At 49.2% G+C, this 21,018-nt stretch overlaps 2 protein-coding genes across 5 annotated transcripts in view; one reads left to right on the top strand and one right to left on the bottom strand.

Annotated features, from left to right (window-relative positions):
- The window catches only part of MTRR (5-methyltetrahydrofolate-homocysteine methyltransferase reductase), a 32,618-nt gene extending 32,131 nt beyond the window's left edge, over nt 1-487 (bottom strand). Inside the window, exon 1 of one of the 3 annotated variants that reach the window (XM_053906874.1) lies at nt 269-487. The gene's annotated coding sequence lies outside the window, so the exon portion shown is untranslated. The remainder of the gene's footprint in view (nt 1-268) is intronic. The other 2 variants (XM_053906872.1, XM_019450812.2) reach the window with 2 other exon arrangements.
- FASTKD3 (FAST kinase domains 3) lies at nt 418-10,365 on the top strand. Of its 2 annotated transcripts, XM_019450813.2 has the most exons (7): nt 418-518; nt 1,435-2,905; nt 3,993-4,078; nt 6,759-6,933; nt 8,095-8,164; nt 8,914-9,028; nt 10,074-10,365. In XM_019450813.2, the coding sequence occupies exons 2-7, from the start codon at nt 1,468-1,470 to the stop codon at nt 10,170-10,172; spliced, it is 1,983 nt and encodes a 660-aa protein (XP_019306358.2). In that variant the 5' UTR covers nt 418-518; nt 1,435-1,467; the 3' UTR covers nt 10,173-10,365. The 2 variants fall into 2 exon arrangements, 1 of the variants encoding a protein (XP_019306358.2); XR_002080300.2 differs by lacking the exon at nt 10,074-10,365 and having other exon boundaries at nt 7,975-8,164; nt 8,914-8,966.
- The last annotated feature ends 10,653 nt before the right edge of the window (nt 10,366-21,018 follow it).

The following is a 21,018-nucleotide window of genomic DNA, read 5'->3' as shown; positions in this document are numbered from 1 at the left end:
AGGGACCCACGCCGTGGGTCAACGCCGCCACGTGGGGCCGGCTCCCGGAAGGCGGCCGCAGTCCCCCGAGCACCGGCCTCCGGGCAGCCCGCCTTCCGCTCTCTGCCCTGCGGGGCCGAGCTCCTGACCGACCCGCGAGCGCCCAGCCCGGCCGGGGGAGGGACGTGGGGGCGCAGAAGCCGCTGCCCTTGCCCACCCTGGGGCGCGTCCCCCAGGCTCGAGCAGGACGGGTTGCTCACTTAGGAAACAGCCACCGCCAGACGCTCACCTAAGGGTGACCGGCCGGAGACCCACGGGGAGAGCGGGCGCCTGCGCACTCTTGTCAGCGCCGGGGACCAATGAGCTCGGGAAGGAACTGTGCCAGTCACAGGGCTCCGGACGCGGGGCGTGGCCTCCGTCCCCGCGCATGCGCCCGCTGCCCGGCGCTTTGGAAGGCGCGTACGGAGGCCCACGAGGTTCCAGGGTCCTCGCTGCTGCACGACCTCCCGCGGTGTGAGCGCAGTAGATGTCCCAGCGTGGTAGGTGTCCCGGCCCGGCGTGCATGGGCCCGCGGCATAGCTGAGCTGTCGGTACTTCCCGGGCCCCTCCGCTGCTCTCCAGCCGCCGCCGCCTCCCTCCCGGTGCTTTATCGAAGGTCCGCTAGACGTCGGGTTTGGGGACGCCCGGCGGGGTTCCTTTCATTCCAAGGAGGACCGGGTCCCCGGGGCGCCCCGTCCCCTCTGGCGCGCGCACTTCTGTTCCCAAATCTCACACGGGGTGTTTAGATCTGGACGGACCGCCCACCTTCTTCCTTTACACGCCCGCCTCCTTTATCTTCTTTTAAATCCTACATTTTCCCTCTTTGCCAAGCTAGATCCTTTTCTTCCTTACCACTGGCCAGGTCTTTACTCCGAGCAGAAACCAACGCCTCAGGGCTTCTTAAACGTGGTTTTGACCTTTGCTTTGCGTGGACCTATACGAATTTTGGCCATTTTTAACCCGTTGCTCCTTTTGAGTCAGTTTAACCAAACGCAGTGCCTTCCGTCGACCCAACACGTAACATGTAGGAGGCGTGTTTCGGATCTGGACTGCCCCAGGGGAATCCCAGCACCGCCACTTACTGTGTCCAGCTTGGAAGCTGGACAGAAAACCGAGGGCATCGGTTTCCTCGACTATAAAATGACACCAGAAGTACTTCATTCATTGAGCTGTTGTGAGGGCTAAGCTCTAGGGGGCACAACATTGCATAGAAACCATAGCGATTATCATCGTTGGGTGCCAGCCACGTTTCTAAGCTGTGGGATGCTGCGACTGATCTCGGGGTGCTTGTGTTGCAGTGGGAAACTTTTGTGTGTCGTTTCTTATGAGTACTCATCCTCAGTTTCAGAAGCATTCATGTTGTTGAGCGAGTCACGTTCTCAGTATGTTTGACCGTGTTTTCTTTATTTTCTTTAGTTACAAGTCAAGAGGAGTTGAGAATCTGATGGCATGGCTTTGATTACCTTGCGGAGGAACCTTTACCATTTATCCGATTTTCGGATACATGGAGCGCTGGCCGCTCTGAAAAATCACCCCGTAAACCATGTTCGCAAGATGGTCAAGGGGCGTCTGTGTCCGTGGTTCCCTTCGCTACAACCCGAGCCTTGCAAGGTCAGGTTCCATCATGCCTGTTGTAAAAAGTTCCACTCGGACAACGGAGACGCCCTGCATCCACTTGGTGAGCCAGTGTTCTCTCAAGCACATGAGTGGGCTGGGCCTGAACAAAATCCTAAAAGCCTGGATGAACAGATGTTTTACGGGAGACTCAACGACTTGGATTCCTCAGAAGACGTGTTACGTTTTATAGGCACGCTGCAACCTTTGCCTGATAGCCTGGCAGCAGGAGCCTTGCAACGGATCTGTGAAGTGGAAAAAAAAGATGGCAATCACAGGCTGCCAAAAGGAATACTAGAGAATGGTGTCTTTCAAGCTTTATGCGTTCGGTTTGAGCAGGAATCCCCGAGTCTGTCGGACACTGCTTTGGTGACTGCTTTGCAAGCTCTGAGTCTGTTGTACGTGGACCCTCAGAGTAACTTGTTACTAAACCTGGTGGCAGAAAGCCGCCATCGTGTCAAAAGAGGCGGCCTGGAAGTCCGCAGTCTCTGTATCCTTGGGGAAAGTCTGATTAGACTGCAGGGTCCAGGCGGGGAGACACTAGAACTGATTGTATATCAGCTGCAAGGGGAAAAATTGGAAACATTTGCCCCTGAGGATATTGTGGCCCTTTATAGAATACTGCAGGCATGTGCGGAAAAAGTGGACCGACACCAAGCGTTTCTAAACAAGATAAACAGCTTTTCCCTGTCGGTCGTTTCCAACTTGAGTCCTACGCTGATGAGTCAAATGCTCACTGCCCTAGTGGCTCTTGATCAAACTCAAGCACTTCCTCTGGTTATAAAATTGGGAAAATACGCTGTGAGGCATATCCCTCATTTTACTCATGAAGAGCTCAGAAAAGTCCTGGAGGCTTTCATATACTTTGGGCACAATGACCGATTTTTTACAACAGCCCTGGAGCAACACGTGGCCTCACTGTGTCTCACTTTGGATCCTGAGGTCATCAGCACAGTCATGGAGTACTGCGGCAGGAAACGGATTCTTTCAAAACCCATCTTCGATGCAGTGGCGGAAACTTTTGTTGGCCAGTCAGAGAAATTTTCACCTCGTCAGGTTTCCGAGTTAATTGAACCGTTTGGAAAACTCAATTATTTGCCACCGAACGCCTCTGCTTTATTTAGAAAGCTAGAAAACCTGTTACTCACTCGTTTCGATTATTTTCCACCCAAAACGTTATTGAAAATTCTCCATTCGTGTTCACTCGTCGAATGCCATCCGGTCAACTTTATGGCAAAAATATTCAGCCCTTATTTTCTTCAGCAGCTGCAAGGTGAGTTGGTTATAACTTGGAGAGTGGAAAAATTAACCCTTGAATGCGTGCGTGATGTTTTCAAGTCGCACATCTACCTCTTAGCCTGAGCCGTGCGGTGCCTTTGATTTCTCTCCCATAATAACCTAAAGAAGACGTGAAGTTTCAGATGCCAGTGTAAATACGGAGTTAAAGAATGATGGACACTGCACAGAGAAAACCATTCCGGGTGCACGGACTGCTGAACTGAGTCTCGAGGGGACAGGGTGTGGCATGGGTGATAGTCATGCCAATATGTCAGAAGCCACAACAGCAACTGTAGACTCCCCTGTTCAGAAAGGGTGTGGGTCATCTTCAAGGCCACCCAAGTAACATCAGATGTCTGTCTCCACTGCTAAAGGAAATTCTAATTTTAACATATCTGTTGACTTTTCATTATAGCTTGAATTCCTCAGAAGTTCAAATGAGATAGCATCAGGGTACCTGGGGAGCTCATTCAGTTGAGCATCCGACTGTTAACTTTGGCTGAGGTCATGATCTCACGGTTTGTGAGTTCGAACCCCGCATCGGGCTCTGTGCTGACAGCTCAGAGCCTGGAGCCTGCTTCGGATTCTGTGTCTCCCTCTCTCTGCCGCTCCCCTTCTCATGCTCTCTCTCTTTCTCTCAAATAAAACTTAAAACAAAAAAGTTTAAATGAGATGGCATTTGATGGCAAGGCAGAAGGCATGGTTAACTCTGACAAGTTCTTCCCCGAGTGCCATTTATTTTATTTATTTAAAAAAAATTGTTTAATGTTTATTTATTTCTGAGACAGAGACAGAGCATGAGTCGGGGAGGGGCAGAGAGAGAGGGAGGCACAGAATCCGAAGCAGGCTCCGGGCTCCGAGCTGTCAGCACAGAGCCCGATGCAGGCTCGAACCCACAGACCGCGAGATCACGACCTGAGCCGCCGTCGGACGCTCAATGGACTGAGCCACCCAGACGCCCCTCCCGAGTGCCATTTAATAGTACGTTACTTCCAGAGTGGTTAGTGTACATCGTCCATTCGTGATGTTCCTTCACAAACCAAATTCAAACTTACCTACAACTGGAATGCTTCTCGTTTCAGGGGAAGAATCGTCCGTGGACAGACTGAGCCTCGCACAGCTGACCCAACTGTTCCTAACCTCGGTGCTAGAATGCCCTTTCTATAAGGTAAAAGCAGGGGTCCTCTTAACCTTATTTCCCTGTGGGGGCGGCTTTCTTTTGTGTCTCCCTCCCCATCTTTTAAGTTTTTCCTCTTTTGATCTGTCTCAGTAACCTCATCAGAAAGCAGAGCTTTCATTCATTCCAACTTACTTTCCCACTAGGTAGCCTTCTCTTTGATAAATTGGCCCCATACCTGTTCTCTTGTGTTGGAAGTACCCATTTCCAGTTGCGTAAGGTTTCTTGGAAGGTTCTGTGGGGTGCTGCAGGCACATGAGTCAGAGCGTCCTGGATGCGCTCTGAGGGCCTCGAAAGGCTTGCACTCCCCACAGCTGTTAGATAGTAAAGGTGAATCCCTCATTCGGTCAGGCCTGAGCAAATCCTAAACTGTTTCAAGTACATTTCTACGCCAAGCCAGAAGTTTCACTCTCACCTGATAGGTGGAGTTGGTGCTTCCTGTCTAGTACCCCGGAGATTCGTTCTTGTAACTTAATCCAGCACCTTGTTTAAGATCACACATGGCCTCTCCAGACTTGCTCATCCCTCCCTAGACTGAATCACATTTAAGACTAGCTCATTTTCAGGGCGCCTGGGTGGCTCAGTCGGTTGAGCATCCGACTCTTGATTTTGGTTCAGGTCATGATCTCCCAGTTTGTGAGTTCGAGCCCCACATTATCGGGCTCTGCGCTGACAGCGTGAAACCTGCTTGGGATTCTCTCTCTCCACCCCACTACTGCTCATGAGCACAGGCTCTCTCTCTCTCAAACCAAACATTAAAAAAAAAAAAAAAAAAAAAAAAGGCAGCTCATTTTAGATTAAGAAGGAAGAATGGAAAGGCACTCCTATTTTCTTCTTTAAAACAGCTTCGACAGGGACTCCTGGCTGGCTCAGTCAGTAGAGCATAGGACTCTTGATCTCAGCGTTGTGAGTTCAAGCCCCATGTTGGGCGTGGACCCTACTTAAAAAAACAAAACAGCTTTAACAGTAGTGAGGCACAGAAAAGTAAATGCTACTTACCTCAGCTTCCTTCCATCCCTGAAGGAGTGGTGTTAGCAGTTTTATGTACAAAGGTGCACAAATACATGAACATTCCTGTTTCTCTCTTTCCTTGGAACGGGGCTCTCCCGAGGACAGTTGGCTCTAATATGCCCAGTCTACCATGGACGTTCCTCGAGGGCAATGCATGAAGATTAAGTGCATTCTTTTTGTTTTTCAATCTAGAGACTAGACTGCGGACTAGATTCTGGACTACTGGCAGATGTGTTTCCCCTGATAGTTGGAGATGTCCCTTTACCTATCATTTCTGTTGCCGAGCGTGGTTAGTCCCTTGAATCATTGTCATTTGACTCCGTGGAAAAGTGCCGTGTCACATGTTTAAATTGCATCTTAACGAGCTGAGCATATTTTCACAATGCTTATTGGTCGATTTGCTGTGAATTACCTCATTACCTCCTGACTCAGATTCCTATTGGTTGTCTTTTTTCTTTCTCTTTTTTTTTTTTTTTTGTCCTAGAACACATTGTGAGATAGAGATATTAGCTCCTATGTATGTTGCACATACTTGGTCCTAGTTTTTGTTCTTCATTTGGGGGAGGGGGGCTTGTAGCTTAATATTGTTTATGATCTCTGTTTGCTCGACAGAAATTTTCAAGTTGTCTATAGTCAAATGTGTCCATCTTTTATGGTTTCTGGGTTTCCTCTCTCTAGAATATTTTACCACTCCTAAGGTAATACACATATTTTACTAAATTTTTAAAAATGCTCCTTTCCCTTACTGTATTTATAGCACTTTAACCCACCTGGAATTTATGGCAGTCCTCAACATGTGCTAGAACTTTCACTTGGTTATTTTCTGGATGGATTACCGGCTGTACCATTTATTACGTAGCTCTCCTTCTCCTGGTAAATTGAAATGTCACCCTTATCACATTGTCCTCTGTTAAAAACATGAGTGTCCTTAAGGCCCTTAAAGCAATTCTAAGAGTTCCAAAGAGATGTTTCTTGAGCTGCAAGAGCACTGTTGTTTCCTCCCTTCCTCCCTCCCTCTCTTCCTTCCTTTCTTTCTTTCTATGACCACGGACTACTTTTGAAACACATATAGGAGCGCCCGGGTGGCTCAGTTGGTTAAGCGTCCAACTTTGGCTCAGGTCATGATCTCATGGTTCATGAGTTCGAGCCCCGCATCGGGCTCTGTGCTGACAGCTCAGAGCCTGGAGCCTGCTTCGGATTCTGTGTCTCCCTCTCTCTCTGCCCCTCCCCCCTCATGCTCTGTCTCTGTCTCTCAAAAATAAATAAATGTTAAAAAAAACCCCACACATTTATTTTTTAAAATTTTTTTTTTTTTCAACGTTTTTTATTTATTTTTGGGACAGAGAGAGACAGAGCATGAACGGGGGAGGGGCAGAGAGAGAGGGAGACACAGAATCGGAAACAGGCTCCAGGCTCCGAGCCATCAGCCCAGAGCCTGAAAAAAAACCCCACACATTTAAAAGATCTATCGAACTATTGGATTTGAGCTATCGCAAGAATATTTTTCTGTTGTCATTTTGAGGAAGGTATTTGTCCTTAATCTGGAAAAGTATCCTGCTTATAGAGTAATATTGATCAGACTTATTCGCAGGTAACCTTGTTTTATTTTCTGGTTTTGGATCATATCTTCCTTTCTCATGTTTAAACATACAATTTTCAGGGTCGGAAACTTCTTCCTAAATATCAAGTGAGGTCATTTCTTACTCCGTGCTGTTCTCTGGAGACGCCCCTGGATTTTCAGCTTTACAAATCTGTGAGGATTGGACTGATTGACCTTCTGGGTGCAAGAATGTATTTTGCTTCAAAAGTGTTAACGCCCTATTGTTATACAATAGGTAAGTACTTGGGAGTCTCCTTTACCAGGCTCAGCTTGCTGTCCTCTTTGGGAATATGCAGGACTTCGCAGCCACTGGAAGGTCAGGAAATATAAAACGGAGTTGGCCCTTCCCGGAAGGCAAATTGGAACCGTGGGCCGTGGAGTCCAGATGCGTGGGGGGAGTCCCACCTGTTAGCCACGTGGTAGGGGAATGTCTTTGGGCAGAGTAATCTCTTTCCACTTGCTCCTTTTCTGTAAAATGAGAGTACGAAGAATAGTGACCCAGACTTGCTTAAGCACTAAGTGAGTGATACCCAGAGCATAGCAGGTGCTGGGTCATCATTAGCCAGTATAATTGCTGTGCCACTCTAGGTCAGTGCTGTCCGACGCCCTAGCCAGGAGTACCTGTGACTACTTAAATTTACGTTAGTTAAAGTTTAAAAACCAACCAAAGTTCAGTTCCTTGGTTGCCCTGGCCACATGTCAAGGGCTCAGAACCACAGGTGGCTGGTGGCAGGCATGCTGGAACAGCAAAGGCGCAAACATGTGATCACGGCGGAAAGTTCTGTTGGGTGGGGCTGACGGGAGAGTTCACGTCCTTCTGCCCTTAACAGTGTTTTAAATGAATGACTACAAGAAAATCAGCTCCGAGGAGGTAGTGTTTTATAGGCTTCAGGACGTCGTAGCTCACCTCCCTCCTCCTTTAGGGGCTCTTTTCACAAAGAGAATAGCAGGACATCAGAGGGGAGGAAGTGGGGGTCGGCCGTGCCCAGCGACCACGGAGTGGAGTGCAGGAGGCTTTGCCTACCCTGGAGACTCTGGGAGATTCCGTGATGAAAGTTGCGACTTGTATAGGCCACAGTCTGGCTTTGCTTCCTGTCTGGGGTGAAGGGTTCCCAATACTCACCTCAAGGAGAGAGAGGAAGTACGTGCAGTTCTTATCACACCCGGCACCTTGATTTAGTGGCTGAGCCTTCTGAAATTAAGGCTGACTTGGTTGATGGTAGAGCTGGTTAAGTTAAAATTCTCACCATGGTCTGGTGTGGTCATTTCTTCGCAGCCTCCAGCGCAGCTGGTAAATTGCAGTGTGGGAGAATTCAGAACAGAAGGAGGAGGAGGAAAGGAACGTAGTGTTTGTGAGGGTATCACACCGAGAATGTTTCCTTTCTTCTCTCACCAGATGTGGAAATTAAATTAGACGAAGAAGGATTAGTATTGCCATTTACGATTGATGAAGATGTGCATAAAAGGTAAAGAAAGCTGGTGCGGTTTTTATGTTACAAAACTTGTCGGGATTAATAATCGATGGTGTTTTCTTTTTTTTTTTTTTAATGTTTACTATTTTTGACAGAGAGACAGGGCATGAGCAGGGGAGGGGCAGAGAGAGAGGGAGACACAGAATCTGAAGCAGGCTCCAAGCTCTGAGCTGTCAGCACAGAGCCTGACGCGGGCTCAGACTCACCGCATATCATGAACTGAGCCAAAGTCGGACGCTCAACCGACTGAGCCACCCAGGCGCCCCCTCGATGGTATTTTCTTAAGAAGGTGGGAAAACAGGAGTGGCTCAGTGGGTTAAGCATCCGACTCTTGATTTTGGCTCAGGTCATGATCTCACAGTTCCTGGGTTCAAGCCCCACACTGAGCTCTTTGCTGTCAGTGCAAAGCCTACTTGGGACTGTCTCTCTCTCTCCCTCTCTGTCCCGCCCCCCCCCCCCAAATAAATAAATAAAGCATTAAAAACATGGTAGGAAAATAGACATGTTTCTAGAAGTAAAGACACTACTGAACAGCATCCCAATTTTGGAAATTCCTTGTAACAGAAACATTAATATTAATAAGATTGCTTTCTCAGCATATTAAAGAATGGCACACTCATGATTTATGTGAAAATAACATTGACACACAGGAATAGCCGAATCCCAAATAAACACTTTCCACGAAAAATGTATAAATATTTTGGATTGTTTTAAGAACTAAGTTTCTCCGTCCGATTTTTCAGGTTAGCACTATGCATTGATGATCCAAAAAGATTTTCTCTGAATAGCAGACACTTACTGGGAAAGGAAGCTATTAAACAGAGACACCTGCGCCTGCTTGGTTATCAAGTTGTTCAGGTAGGAATTCACCCGTTTTCTTCTCCCCCAAAGCAACTTCTAATTTAGATGTGCTTTCTCCAGAGGGCTAGGTGGTCTGGCAGCCCAGTGGACCACGCATCTTACATCTAGTTTAAAGGCCAACTTTGAGCATTATTTTCCCAGTTAAAAAAAAAAAAAAAATCCCTGTATTTATATTTTGAAATACAGAATATTCAGACCCACGGTTTTCTCAAGTGCGGCATCCGTATACCCTTTCTAAGCTATACTAACCTCTGCTTCTAGAATTACTGAATTATTAGGGCACCCGTTTTGCTTTAATGTCCCTCTGATTGAATGAATAGAAATAGCCAAGATGACCCCGTTAAAACCAGGATCATCATCGTACTTTTAAGCTTCAGCCCTTATTTGTGTTTGTCTTGTCGATCTCTTAGCGAGGCGGTCTGTGCGGAGTCAGCAGCGAATGTTCATGGAGCTTCCCAGACTGTGTGTTCCCAGTCTGCTGGTCTGCTCTCTGCCGTCCCATCTGCTTACTTTTTTCCACTCCATAGTTTACCTACATCCCCAGATTAACGCTCCTGAAACTGACATGCCTGTGTGTATTGAGAAACCTTTACTGTTCCTTTACTGCTTACTAGATGAAGTGGAAACCCATCTGCATCTGGGCATCCAAGACCCCCCACGGTCGGCCCGTGCTCAGGGGTCTCTTCCGCACCCCTGCCCCCCTCCGCTCTCTTGCCTCTCTCCCTTTGGCCCCGCTGCTTCCCGCAGAGGACTGGTCTCGCCACTCTGCGCATCCAAATTCTGGCTCGGGCTCCCCTTCCGCCCTGACCCGAAATGTGAGCCTCTCTCCACGCGAGACGCCCGTTCTCTCTGCGTGTTCTGCGGCTTGTTTGCTGAGTCGCACTGGGTGCCGGGCACCCTCGCAAGCACTGGGGAGACCCGCCGAGCAGCTGTGAGCTCTGCCCTCCAGGAGCCGTGGCGGAGGGTTCGAGGGACCGAAACACCAGGGTGACTTCAGAACATGACGGATTGTGTGATGTATTCTATTTCCCTCCCTTTACAGATCCCCTATTATGAGATTGAGATGCTAAAATCAAGAGTTGAATTGGTGGAATATTTGCAGAGAAAACTATTTCCTCACAACGTGGGCGTTCGTTGGTAACAAGAAGGAATACTGGCTTCAGGACTCGGTGAACCAACTTGTGTTTTCTTGGGACTCAGTACAAAGAAGGATGTAAAAGGATGGAAGTTGTGAGTTGGCCGTGATCCGGAAAGGGTCTGTGGTTTTCCTTATACTGTGTATACGCTCACCAGTGGTAAATTTAAAATAAATTTTTATTTTTATTTTTATTTAATACTAGTATTATACTTTTATACACAAAGCAATTGATCAAGTACAATAAAGAAATGTAATGAGTATTATTTTTGTTTTGTATTCTAGGGAGGGCGTGTGTGTGTGCGTGCAGGAAGGGGTAAGGGGCAGTGGGAGAGAGAATCCCAGGCAGGCTCCACACCCAGCATGAAGCCCGACTCCGGGCTCTATCCTGTGACCCTGGGATCATGACCTGAGCCAAAATCAAGACGCTGACGCTCAACTGACTCAGGCATCCCAGGTGTGCTTATTTTTAAATCTTTGTTTTGCAATAGCCGCTAACTGAAAATATTTTCTTTCAAGATCTTTGTTAACACTTGTAACAAATATAAGGATGAAAGTTTGTCTCCTGTTCCTTTGTTAGAGGCAGTCTCGTGGTAAGAGAAGGAATAATGAAAAAGAGGATTATGGATATAACATATGTAATTACAGAATTATGCAGAAATAACCCCGTAGTTATGAAGAAAATGGTTTCCATTGGAATGGGAGCCGTTTGGTTCTTTTTAAGGGATAAAGACATAAAAGGTCATTTCTTTAAAAAAATTTTTTTTAACATTTACTCAATTTTTGAGAGACAGAGAGAGAGAACAAGCAGGGGTGGGGCAGAGAGAGGGGGAGACACAGAATCCGAAGCAGGCTCCAGGCTCCGAGCTGTCAGCACAGAGCCCAACGTGGGGCTCGAACACATGAAACGCGAGATCATGACCTGAGCCAAAGTCTGACCCTTAACCGACCGAGCCACCCAGACGCCCCAAAGATCACTTCTTTAGGCAGGGTTTCGGGAGGGGCATTTGATTGGAGGGAGAAGCTTCTGAATTTTGAATCCGGAATCAATCGTGTTGTCTCCCATTGAGTGCAGATGCGTCCTCCTCCTGTCCCGTCCCGTCCCGTCCCACTGGGGTCAGGTTAAAGTGTTGGGGGAAAAGAGGACATGGAGGCCGGCTGGTGGAGCAGAGAGAGCTCAGACAGGGAGCCGCTGCTATCCCGTGCTCAGACAGCGCACCTGCGCTGAGCACTGCAGCCCACACTCCTGTGGGTCCCTGGCCTTCTGAGTCGGGTGTGGTTCCCATTGGTAGGTTATGGGGCCAGCTCAGCCGGCTTGAGGGCCGTCCCACCCCTGTCAGGCATCACAAGTGACAGGTGAAGATTCGAGTCTGGTCTTGAGAAGCAGTAAGAGCACAGCCGCAAAGAACCCAGCCCGGGTTTGAGTTCCAGCTTTTCCTCTTGCTGCCTGATGACCTTGGGCCTCCCTTCCACCCGAATCCTCATCAGTAACGAAGGGCTTCTGAAAAGTTTCCTAGGGCGGCCACAACTAAGTGCCACACAACACAAGTTTATTTTCTCGTGGCTCTGGGGCCCTGGAGTCCGCAGTCACTGAGTCCGCAGGGCTGCGCCCCTTGGGCGGGCCCCAGGGGAGGGTCTGTCCTTGCTTCTTCCAGCTTCTGGAGGCCTGGGCTTCCCTGGTGTGCGGCAAGTTCAGTCCAGTCTGTCTCCGTGTTCACATGGCTGTCGTCCTTGCGCGCGCGTGTGTGTGTGTGGGTGTGTGTGTCTGTCTATACATGCTCGTCTCCCTGTGTATGCATTTCTGTGCCCAAATTCCCCTTTTTCCAAGGACTCAAGCCATATGGGATTGGGGCCCACCCTAACGACCTCATCTTGTCTTGACTGACTCTGGGAAGACCCTATTTCCAAATAAGGTTATATTCACAGGCATTGGGATCGGCTTCAGGATTCAACCCACAACAGGTCGAAATGAGAATTAGTTAAAATACATAAGCCACTTGGGAAAGTACCCAGAGCAGAGTCAGCCCACAGTCTGCAGCCGGTGGAGTGCGTGCCTCTGACTGCAGAGAAGGAAAACCACAGCGGCAAAGCCGGGGCAGGGACAGGTGCCTGGAGGCTGCTCGGTCCTGTGCCCACTCGACCTTGCGGCTCCCTCCCCAGCCTCCAGGCCAGTCCCACTGCCCTGCTCGCCTCTCCCCGTGACTCATCCTTGGGCGTGAAACAGCCTGAGATGTGGTGGGAGAAGAGGGTCACGAACAGCCACACAAACACGTGGGGACGGTCTGCTCTAAACGCTATGGAGAAAAAGTACCGCCTAGAATTTGTTTCCTCCACCTCTGCTGTGGGTCTAACTCCTCCCCCATCGTGACCATCCTTCCTCCAACCAGAACCCGATCCCCCTTCCCCTGTGCCTACAGTTCCCTCCTAGTCTCATTTGTCTCTCCCTGCCCTTTGTGGGTTCACCAGACATTTATGAAAGTGCTCCCCCGGAGTGGGGCATCCTGAAGGTGGCTGCCTAGGGAAGCGGAACAGGGCCCAGGCCTGAGGGGTGGGGGGATTGAGTGAGGCAAATTAGTGACCAGATGATTACAGTGGGGAGCCCGCTGGCCCCCTGATGTGCAGACTCAGAATGGAGAACATCCCAGGCCTGCCTGGGGAGTGAGAGGTTCTGTGAGCTGAAGGCTAGGCGACAGGGAGGTGGGTCTGTGCAGCGGAGAACATTCCGGGCACGGCAGGGCCACAAAGCACCCAGCAGTCTCACCAGAGGAGGCCGAACTGACTGACACTTGGTTTTAAAGCAAATTTTAATTCCGGGGCCCCTGGGTGCCTCAGTCAGTTAAACTTCGGACTCTTGACTTCAGCTCAGGTCATGATCTCATGGTTCATGAGCTCGAGCCCCACATCGGACTCTTTGCTGGCAGCGCAGAGCCTGCTTGGGATTCCTTCTCTCTCTCTGTCCCTCTTCTGCTTGCTCTCTCTCTCAAATAAAAATAAACTTAAAATATTTTTTAAAAATAATTTAAAAAATTAAAGCAAATTTTAATGCTGAAATGTACATGTTTGTCATGAAGATCATCTAGGCTAATAGATACAAGATTTCTGGTTTCGCCAAGTGGAGTGAATTTGACGAATCCTGTTAAGATTAAAAACTAAGTCCTTATCATCAGAACCCTCAGTCCTCTGAGTTGTGATGTTTACCCACAGAAGCAAAAGTGATGGTATTGTTGGAATGACTTATCCAGTCTCATAGCTCTTGCGACAATACATTGATGGTATCTCTTTTGTTGTTGTTTTTTAATTTTTTTTATGTTTATTTATTTTTGAGAGAGAGACAGAGCATGAGAGGGGGAAGAGCAGAGAGAGAGGGAGACACAGAATCTGAAGCAGGCTCCAGGCTCTGAGCCGTCAGCACAGAGCCCGACGCGGGGCTCGAACTCACGAACTGTGAGATCATGGCCTGAGCTGAAATCGGACGCGTAACCGACTGAGCCACCCAGGCGCCCTGTTGTTGTTGTTTTAAGTTTATCTTGAGAGAGAGACAGAGAGTGAGAGAGGCAGAGAGAAGGAGAGACAGAATCCCCAGCAGGCTCCACTCTGTCCATGCAGAGCCCAACTCAGGACTCAAACTCATGAAACCTGAGATCATGCAAGATTCGGACACTTAGCCGACCAAGCCACCCAGGCGCCCTGGTGACATCTTTCAATATCTTGCTGTAGCTTTTCGAAAGTAAGAGCAAAGGAAATTTTTAAAAAAGAAACAAAAACGGGTAAAAAATTGGTCCACTTGCAAGCTTCCCCCCCACCCCACCAGCACCAAGGTGATATTCTTCAGACCCACCTCTAGGGGGCAGCAAAGCTTGCGATATTCATTGGGTTGCGCAGTTCAGAAAGGAGATTTCTGGAGAATGGATCCTGTGCTGGCGTGTACGTGGGGCGGGGAGGCAGGAGCTGCGGGGGCGTGAGGTGACAGGTGGCCCTCCTTACCTTCCTCTAAAGAAGGAATGCAGGTCTCCTGACCCTACCCAACGTGGAGGGTCGGCAGGACGCTGGTAAGAAGATGCCGGCTGGAGTAGCAGCTCCTTGGAGACCCAGGACCCCGTCTGCCCACCCTCCCACGGCCGGGTGTGTGTGGAGGCTTGGTAAACGTCTGTTAGGTGGAAGGAAAAAGAGGAAGGAACAGCACTCGGTGTATTTTTGATAGAGTTCTGAGAGAGCAAGGAAGCCCTCGGTTCCCTCTAAAAACTCTGCACCCACCGGAAGACTTCGTGTTCAAGTGCAGTGAGGGGATCTGGGCTCAGTGGTGGCCAGCTAGGTGAGTTAGCCTCCAGAAGCCGAGATTTCCCCAAACTGGAGACATGCCCGGACCCTTAGGAGTCTCCGTGCAGGATGGTGGAATGAGAAACACCTTGTCAAGTGTCTGGCCAGTACCTGGAAAGCAGTAAATGCTCAGAAAGACTCGGGGGCCCGGCCATGTGTTAATGTTGCATTCCTAATTCACCTTCGTTGTTGCGACTAGCGGCGAGGGTGCACGTCCAGGGTGCACGTCAGGAACGCTCTGGAGGAGGGACGTGACTGCGCGCCACCGTGAACCTGTGGCAGCCGCTTTGGTTAATGAGCATCAAGGACCCTGGGCCGCGAATCCTCACTCTGTAAAACCTGCTGTTTGGAACCGTGTCGACAAGAGCGGAACGTTCCTTTATTGCCTGCAGGATCCTGAGCCACATCAGAATCCCACGGGTGATTTCGACACAAAGACGTAGCCTCCATTTCCAACTTGGTACAGAACCCCAGCAGAGGCGGGTTTGGGCACCACCTCCCATTTATCTTCCCTTTGAGGATCCTGAGTCGGCTTCTCGGGTCAGGCCCAACGTCAACCCTTTTACAGCCAAACCTGGTCTACATGAGTGTCCCCAACGCAGCTTCATTCAGTCTTACCCCAGCCCACCCTTCCCCAAATCCTCTGACCACCAGGCCACCCCTCCCTTCGGTTCCCCTGGGGACCTGTCTCCCTTGCCTCAACAGTCGGTAAGCCTAACTTCGAGTTGGTGTTCTTTGGCTGTGGGACTCCATCATAAGACATTTCACCCTGGGGGCACCTGGGTGGCTCAGTCGGTTGGGTGTCCAACTTTGGCTCAGGTCATGATCTCACAGTTCGTGGGTTTGAGCCCCACATCTCTGCTGTCAGCATAGAGCCTGCTTGAGATTCTCTGTCACCCCCCCTGCCCCTCCCCTGCTAGTTCTCACTCTCTCTCTCAAAAATAAACATTAAAAAAAATTTTTAGGGCATTTTCCCTTAATATATGTGTAATCCCATTTGAGATGAAAACAAGCTTTTCTGTCCCCATCCCCTGGCATCTAGTTCATACTCTGATATTTGCAAGAAACAATTTCTCTTAATAACCCTATTTTTTTAATGTTCATTTATTAGAGAGAGAGAGAGAGAGAGAGAGAGAGCGCCCGCACATGAGCAGGGGAGGGGCAGAGAGAGAGGGAGAGAGGGAGAGCGGGAGAGAGAGAGAGAGAGAGAGAGAGAGAGAGAGAGAGAGAATGGCAAGCAGGTTCCACGCTGTTGGCAAAGAGCCTGACATGGGGCTTGACCCCATGAAACGTGAGACCATGACCCGAGCCGACATCAAGAGTCAGACGCTTAACCGACTGAGCCACCCAGGCGTCCCAATAACTACCATTTTTTACTTTTATGATGGAAAACTTTGAACACACAAAAAGAAAACATAGAAAGAACAATGTAATGAATGCATGTGAGTCTTCTTATTCAGCATGAAAAATTACCAAAATTTTCCAATCATGTTTCATCTATTCATTCCCTTTCTTTTCCTTTTTTTATTGAAAAGCTTGTAGAGAAATCCAGAAATCATATAGTTTATTCCTAAAAACCTGAGTATACATCCACAACCCATGAACACTTTTTTTTTATCTAACTAATCTACCATCATTACAACTAACAAACTAGTAATTATTCTCTACAATCATTTAATACCTGGTCTATATTCTAGCTTTCCTAAGCTGTCTCAAAAATTATTTCTTAACTGTTGGCTTGTTTGAGTCAGGCTCCAGACAAAGGTCACATATTACTTTTAGATGTTCTATTACTAAGCCTTAAGTCCCCTAGCTGTAACTGCCCCCTCCCCTCACCTAGTTATCATGGCATTAATTTACTGGAGAAATTAGATCACTTGCCCTGTGAAATGCCCCACACTATCGATTTGGTGTTAGCTAACTTATTCCTCCAATTGCTGTATTTTCTGTTAAATTAAATGTTAGAGGCAGAGGTTTGCTTAGATTCTTTTTTTTTTTTTAATTTTTTTAAATTAACATTTATTTATTATTGAGAGACAGAGAGACACAGAGCATGAGCAGGGGAGGAGCCGAGAGATGGAGCGACACAGAATCTGAAGCAGGCTTCAGGCTCCGAGCTGTCAGCACAGAGCCCGACGCGGGGCTCGAACCCACAAACCGCGAGATCATGACCTGAGCCAAAGTCTGACGCTTCACCGACGGAGCCACCCAGGCGCCCTTTGCTTAGATTCTTAAGTTTGCTTAAGTTTTTTCAGGATGCCTGCTTCAGAGGCGGTACATTTGCTTTGTATCATATGATGCCCTGCTGTCCCCTCTTAGAGATACCTAGTAAATTGACCAGCGGCTTCCTGTATTACCAGCCCGATCCATCCGTCTGCCAACAGAGGACGGTTTTAGCGTCCTCTTGGTGATTGCTGCCTAGATCCGTTATTCCACTAGGTGTTTGGGGGGGGGAGGGAGGGAGGGCATGATTTCCTAATTCTATCATCCCTTCTCCCCTTATTAGCTTGTATTTATCTACAAAGAAGAGATTTCTCTCATCAACTATTTGTGTACCCTCACATAAGGTTTATACAGAAAAAAAAAAACATACAAAAGAAAAAAATGTTACTTTCCTTGCATCAATTTATAGAATAAAAAGTTGGTCTGGTGAGGATTTTTTGTCTTAGGAATTTACGAAGTCATGAAATCTGTACATTGACCTGCCTCAGTCCATCCCAGTCATCCTTTTGATGCTTAAATTGCCCCATTTTAGACCAGCGGGAAACCCTTCACCGTGGCGCCTTTGTCTTTTTGACTTGACACGTTCGTCTTTGAAACTTCCAAATAACAGGATGCCCCAGGCTCGGACCATTTCCGGTCCCAGGCCCAGGGTCAGCCCTCTCTGTGCAACCTGGTTCCCGCAGGGTCCCGCTCCTTGCGAGAGCGGTCGGTATCAGAAAATGTCCACTTTGGGCCCTCGTATAAATCCGTGTTCGTTTTTATTCCAAAATCAGCAAGGTGAACAAACCAAAATTAAATTTACATCTGAAAGTATTGATTCACGGGTCTGATGTTCAAAGCGACCAACCACAGGGACCCCCATCAATGCAATGAACCAGGCACCCAGGAACAACCTCGCGACAGACATGCTCTCCAAACGCACTGACAGCAGTCATGGCTTTTCACCAGGGAAGGGGCGTCCAGGAAGGTGAAGGCTCGTCCAGTCCCACCACACACTACCAGCCACGCACACTGTGATCTGGTGATGAGTGTGGAGGACAGCAGGGACGGCCGGAGTCACATCGCTATTGCCACTGCCAGACCCCACGGACAGGGGTTCGGAACCCAGTGCGGGCAGGGTACTCGGGCTTGCAGGAGCATCATCTCATAACCCTTTGAGTTCATAATGCTCTGTATTTACTTTTTATTTCTTAAATGTTTATTTATTTATTTTGGGAGAGAAAGAGCGAGCATGGAAAGGGGAGGGACAGAGAGAGAGCATGGAAAGGGGAGGGACAGAGAGAGAGCAAGGCAGTGAGCACGAGCGGGGAAGAGGCAGAGAACCGGGGACAGAATACCAAGCAGGTACCACTCCGTAAGCACAGAGCCCAACGCGGGGCTCGATCTCGTGAATCGTGAGATCGTGACCTGAGCCTGGGGTCAGGCTGGGACACCCAGGCGTCCCTCACGACGCCCGTTAGAGTGGCTGGGTGCACAGTTCTCCTCCTTAGCTGGCTACAGACGTGGGTGTGTTTACACCCGTCCCTTTCACTCTCAGCCATCAAGCCAAGTCATTTTTAAGATGTCTTAAAGCCTGTGAATTAAAGCCCAGTTATGTTGAGCCACTTGAGTTACACTGACATTCAAAAACAAAATAATTGTAAAGGCTTTTAAGTTTGAAATGGAGATATTAACCTTATTTGAGTTTATTTTTATTATTATTTGTTAACCTTGTTTTAAAACCTCTGCATACAGCATCAGGCTCTGTGCTTACTAGGCTGTGGCCACGCCTCTGACGGGTCTGAAAGCCCCCGGGAGAAAACCGTTCCCTCAGGCCGCTTCCTCCCCACGTGTGTCCTACACCTTTCCGCAGGACCACCCACTTGTCACCTGAACCGCAGTGAACCTGCCACATCTGGGGTCCCTCATCGGCGTAGAGAACTAGGGGCTGCTTTCTGGCCTGAAAGGTCAATGGTTTTAGGAGGGCTCATAGATAAACATAACATTCCACGCGAGATGTGCTCAAGCCAGTGCTGGATGTGAACATCATGTAACACGCTAAGGTGACAGCCCCTTCTTTGCTCTCTCCTTCCCTGCCTCACGTTGACAGAAAGAGTTCTTTCCACCTGGCCTCCCCTGGATCCCCTCTGTCTAGACGTCAGGAGGAAGGGCACAGGGTTCCGACTACGTCTGGACTGGGTGCTTCCCGCACGCCCTAGAACGCCCGTGTTCCTGCAGCCCAGGCCGCCCCCAGTGCACCTGCCCTCGTCCCCTGCAGGCGGCAGAGGTCCTGGGGGCTCAGCACAGCAGGCTGCACAGACAGTCACAAGGGCACCTGCACTCAGCCTGGGCCAGAGCACCCAAAGTCAGCCCCGGCACCGCATAAATCCCACGGCTGGAGTGGGACTTGGGGGTGGGGAGTATCCAGGAGGAGGCTGTCACCTGCAACACCCAGCTGAGCAGATACCCCCCCCCCCAACCCCCGCCGCCACCACCACCCCATAGTTAACCTGTAGGCGGCGTGCACGCTTCAACTATTAATTCACTTCCTTCCAGGGTGGCTGTTCATTCCTTTCCCTTTCCGTTCTGCACAGAACTTTGCAAGTACAAGTTACAGACATGAGGGACTTAAACACATTCAACTCTCCGACTTTGTATTCCACTCGTACCTGGAATACGTTAATAGGCTCGTGGGTGGGGAAAAAAAGTTTTTAAAGGAACTAAAACCTCGAGGTAAATGAAACTGGCAAAGTCTGTCTTATCTCTTCTTTCCTCTGCCTCTGGGCCCCTGACCTGCAGCCTCAGGGTGGTGGCCGCTCCTCGGGCTAGGACTCACCTCCTGAAACAGCGTCGCACCTCAATAGATGCCGCTAAGCCTTCTGCTGTCAACTCCAGGTCTCCTCGGACCCTCAGGAGATGCCCGCAGGGAGCCTGTGCAGCACCAGGCAGGGCTCATTCAAGGTCAGGAGTAAAAGATCCAAGGGCAGGCCTCAACCCAGATGGACCGTGGGATAAGGATAACAGGCGCTGCCTTCAAGTTCACCGTTCACTGCTCTGGCAGGCACTTCTGACAGCCTGCTCCACACTCCTCAGAAAGTTCTGGACAGGGCAGAGCTCCGCGGCCCTTGACAATTCATTCTTCTACTGACTTTCCTGCTCCTCCCACTCCTGCTCCTTCATTCATGCCCCCTGGAATACCTCCCAGATAAAGCTAGAAATTCAAGCCCGTGTCCTACATCTACCTTTAGAGCGAACCAAGCTATGGCAACTGTATTATTACTTTATCTCGTCACCAAAGATCCGTTGGGGACCTACTGTGTGCCAACCATCTGTTGAGGACCTACTTGAGTCATCAAAGAAGAAAAAGCTGTATGTCTGTCGTCTCGCCCCCCTGAGCACTCAGTCTAGTGCATGATGAAATGTCACGTACTGAAACTCGCAACAGATTCACATCCCTAGAGCCTTGGAAAAAGATTTGGGGATGAAATTATCTCGGGGTCGGCGTGAGCTGCCTTCTCAAGCTAATTGGTGTCAGCTACTCCCATGTTCCACACTGTGTTGCTGGATCACCTACGCGAGGTGTGCAAAGTCTCGTGACCAACTGGCCACCTCTGTCACATCTTTAAAAGAGGTTGGAGAGACTGAGAGAGGTAATGGATTATAAGAGCTTTTTTTTTTTCTTTGTGGTCCTTTTATGAGGACTCTGCCCCATGGGGGGAAGGACGAGAGACACTCTCCCTTCATACACAGGAGAGATGGTAGTGCTCTCTCTCCAAGCTCCAAGGACATGTCAACCTCTCAGGAGATGTCCCCTGGAGCTTGGGGACAAAGTAGGCTGATGTCTGACCTTTGTCTGACTCAGCCCAAATCATCTGTCCTGCCAGTGAAGCAAAGAAATGGGTATCTGGGCAAAGAAGGCACACGGGGTTCTCAGACCTCATGTTGGGGGCCATGAGACAGAATGGTGCATTAAGTCCTGCACACGAGGACCTCCAGGGGACGTGAGTAGACCTCACAGAGAGATGCCACCTTGTGCCTTAGACTGAGAGGTCTCTAGCCACCAGCCTGCATAAGGAATTGCAGACAAGAGATTCCTGTTAAGAAGGGGGATCAGAAGGTAGAGGGCGTCCTGAGAGATCTGCATCTGGTCCCTGCCTAGCTGTCCTCCTTCACTTCCTCCAGTGTCCTCTGTGAGAAGTAAGGGAGATGCTTCATTTTCAGAAATACCAAATAAAAGCTGTGCCATTTACAACGTATTAAAAATATGCACGAAACCCCACCCCCCCCTCCCCACGGAGTCCCAAACCCTAAGACTTCTCTTCCTAGCTCTTCC

This window comes from Panthera pardus, unplaced genomic scaffold (genome assembly GCF_024362965.1).
Source record: "Panthera pardus isolate Hobbes unplaced genomic scaffold, ASM2436296v1 HiC_scaffold_2, whole genome shotgun sequence".
Taxonomy (NCBI): domain Eukaryota; kingdom Metazoa; phylum Chordata; class Mammalia; order Carnivora; family Felidae; genus Panthera; species Panthera pardus.
The sequence above is the reverse complement of the archived record's forward strand: the minus strand, read 5'-3'. Positions and strand labels throughout refer to the sequence as shown.

Coding starts and splice junctions, on each gene's coding strand:
- FASTKD3 (XM_019450813.2), top strand. CDS start 1,468: ATGGCTTTGATTACCTTGCGGAGGAACCTTTACCATTTATCCGATTTT. Junction 2,906..3,992: donor TTTTCTTCAGCAGCTGCAAG/GTGAGTTGGTTA, acceptor TTCTCGTTTCAG/GGGAAGAATCGTCCGTGGAC. Junction 6,934..8,094: donor GCCCTATTGTTATACAATAG/GTAAGTACTTGG, acceptor TTCTCTCACCAG/ATGTGGAAATTAAATTAGAC.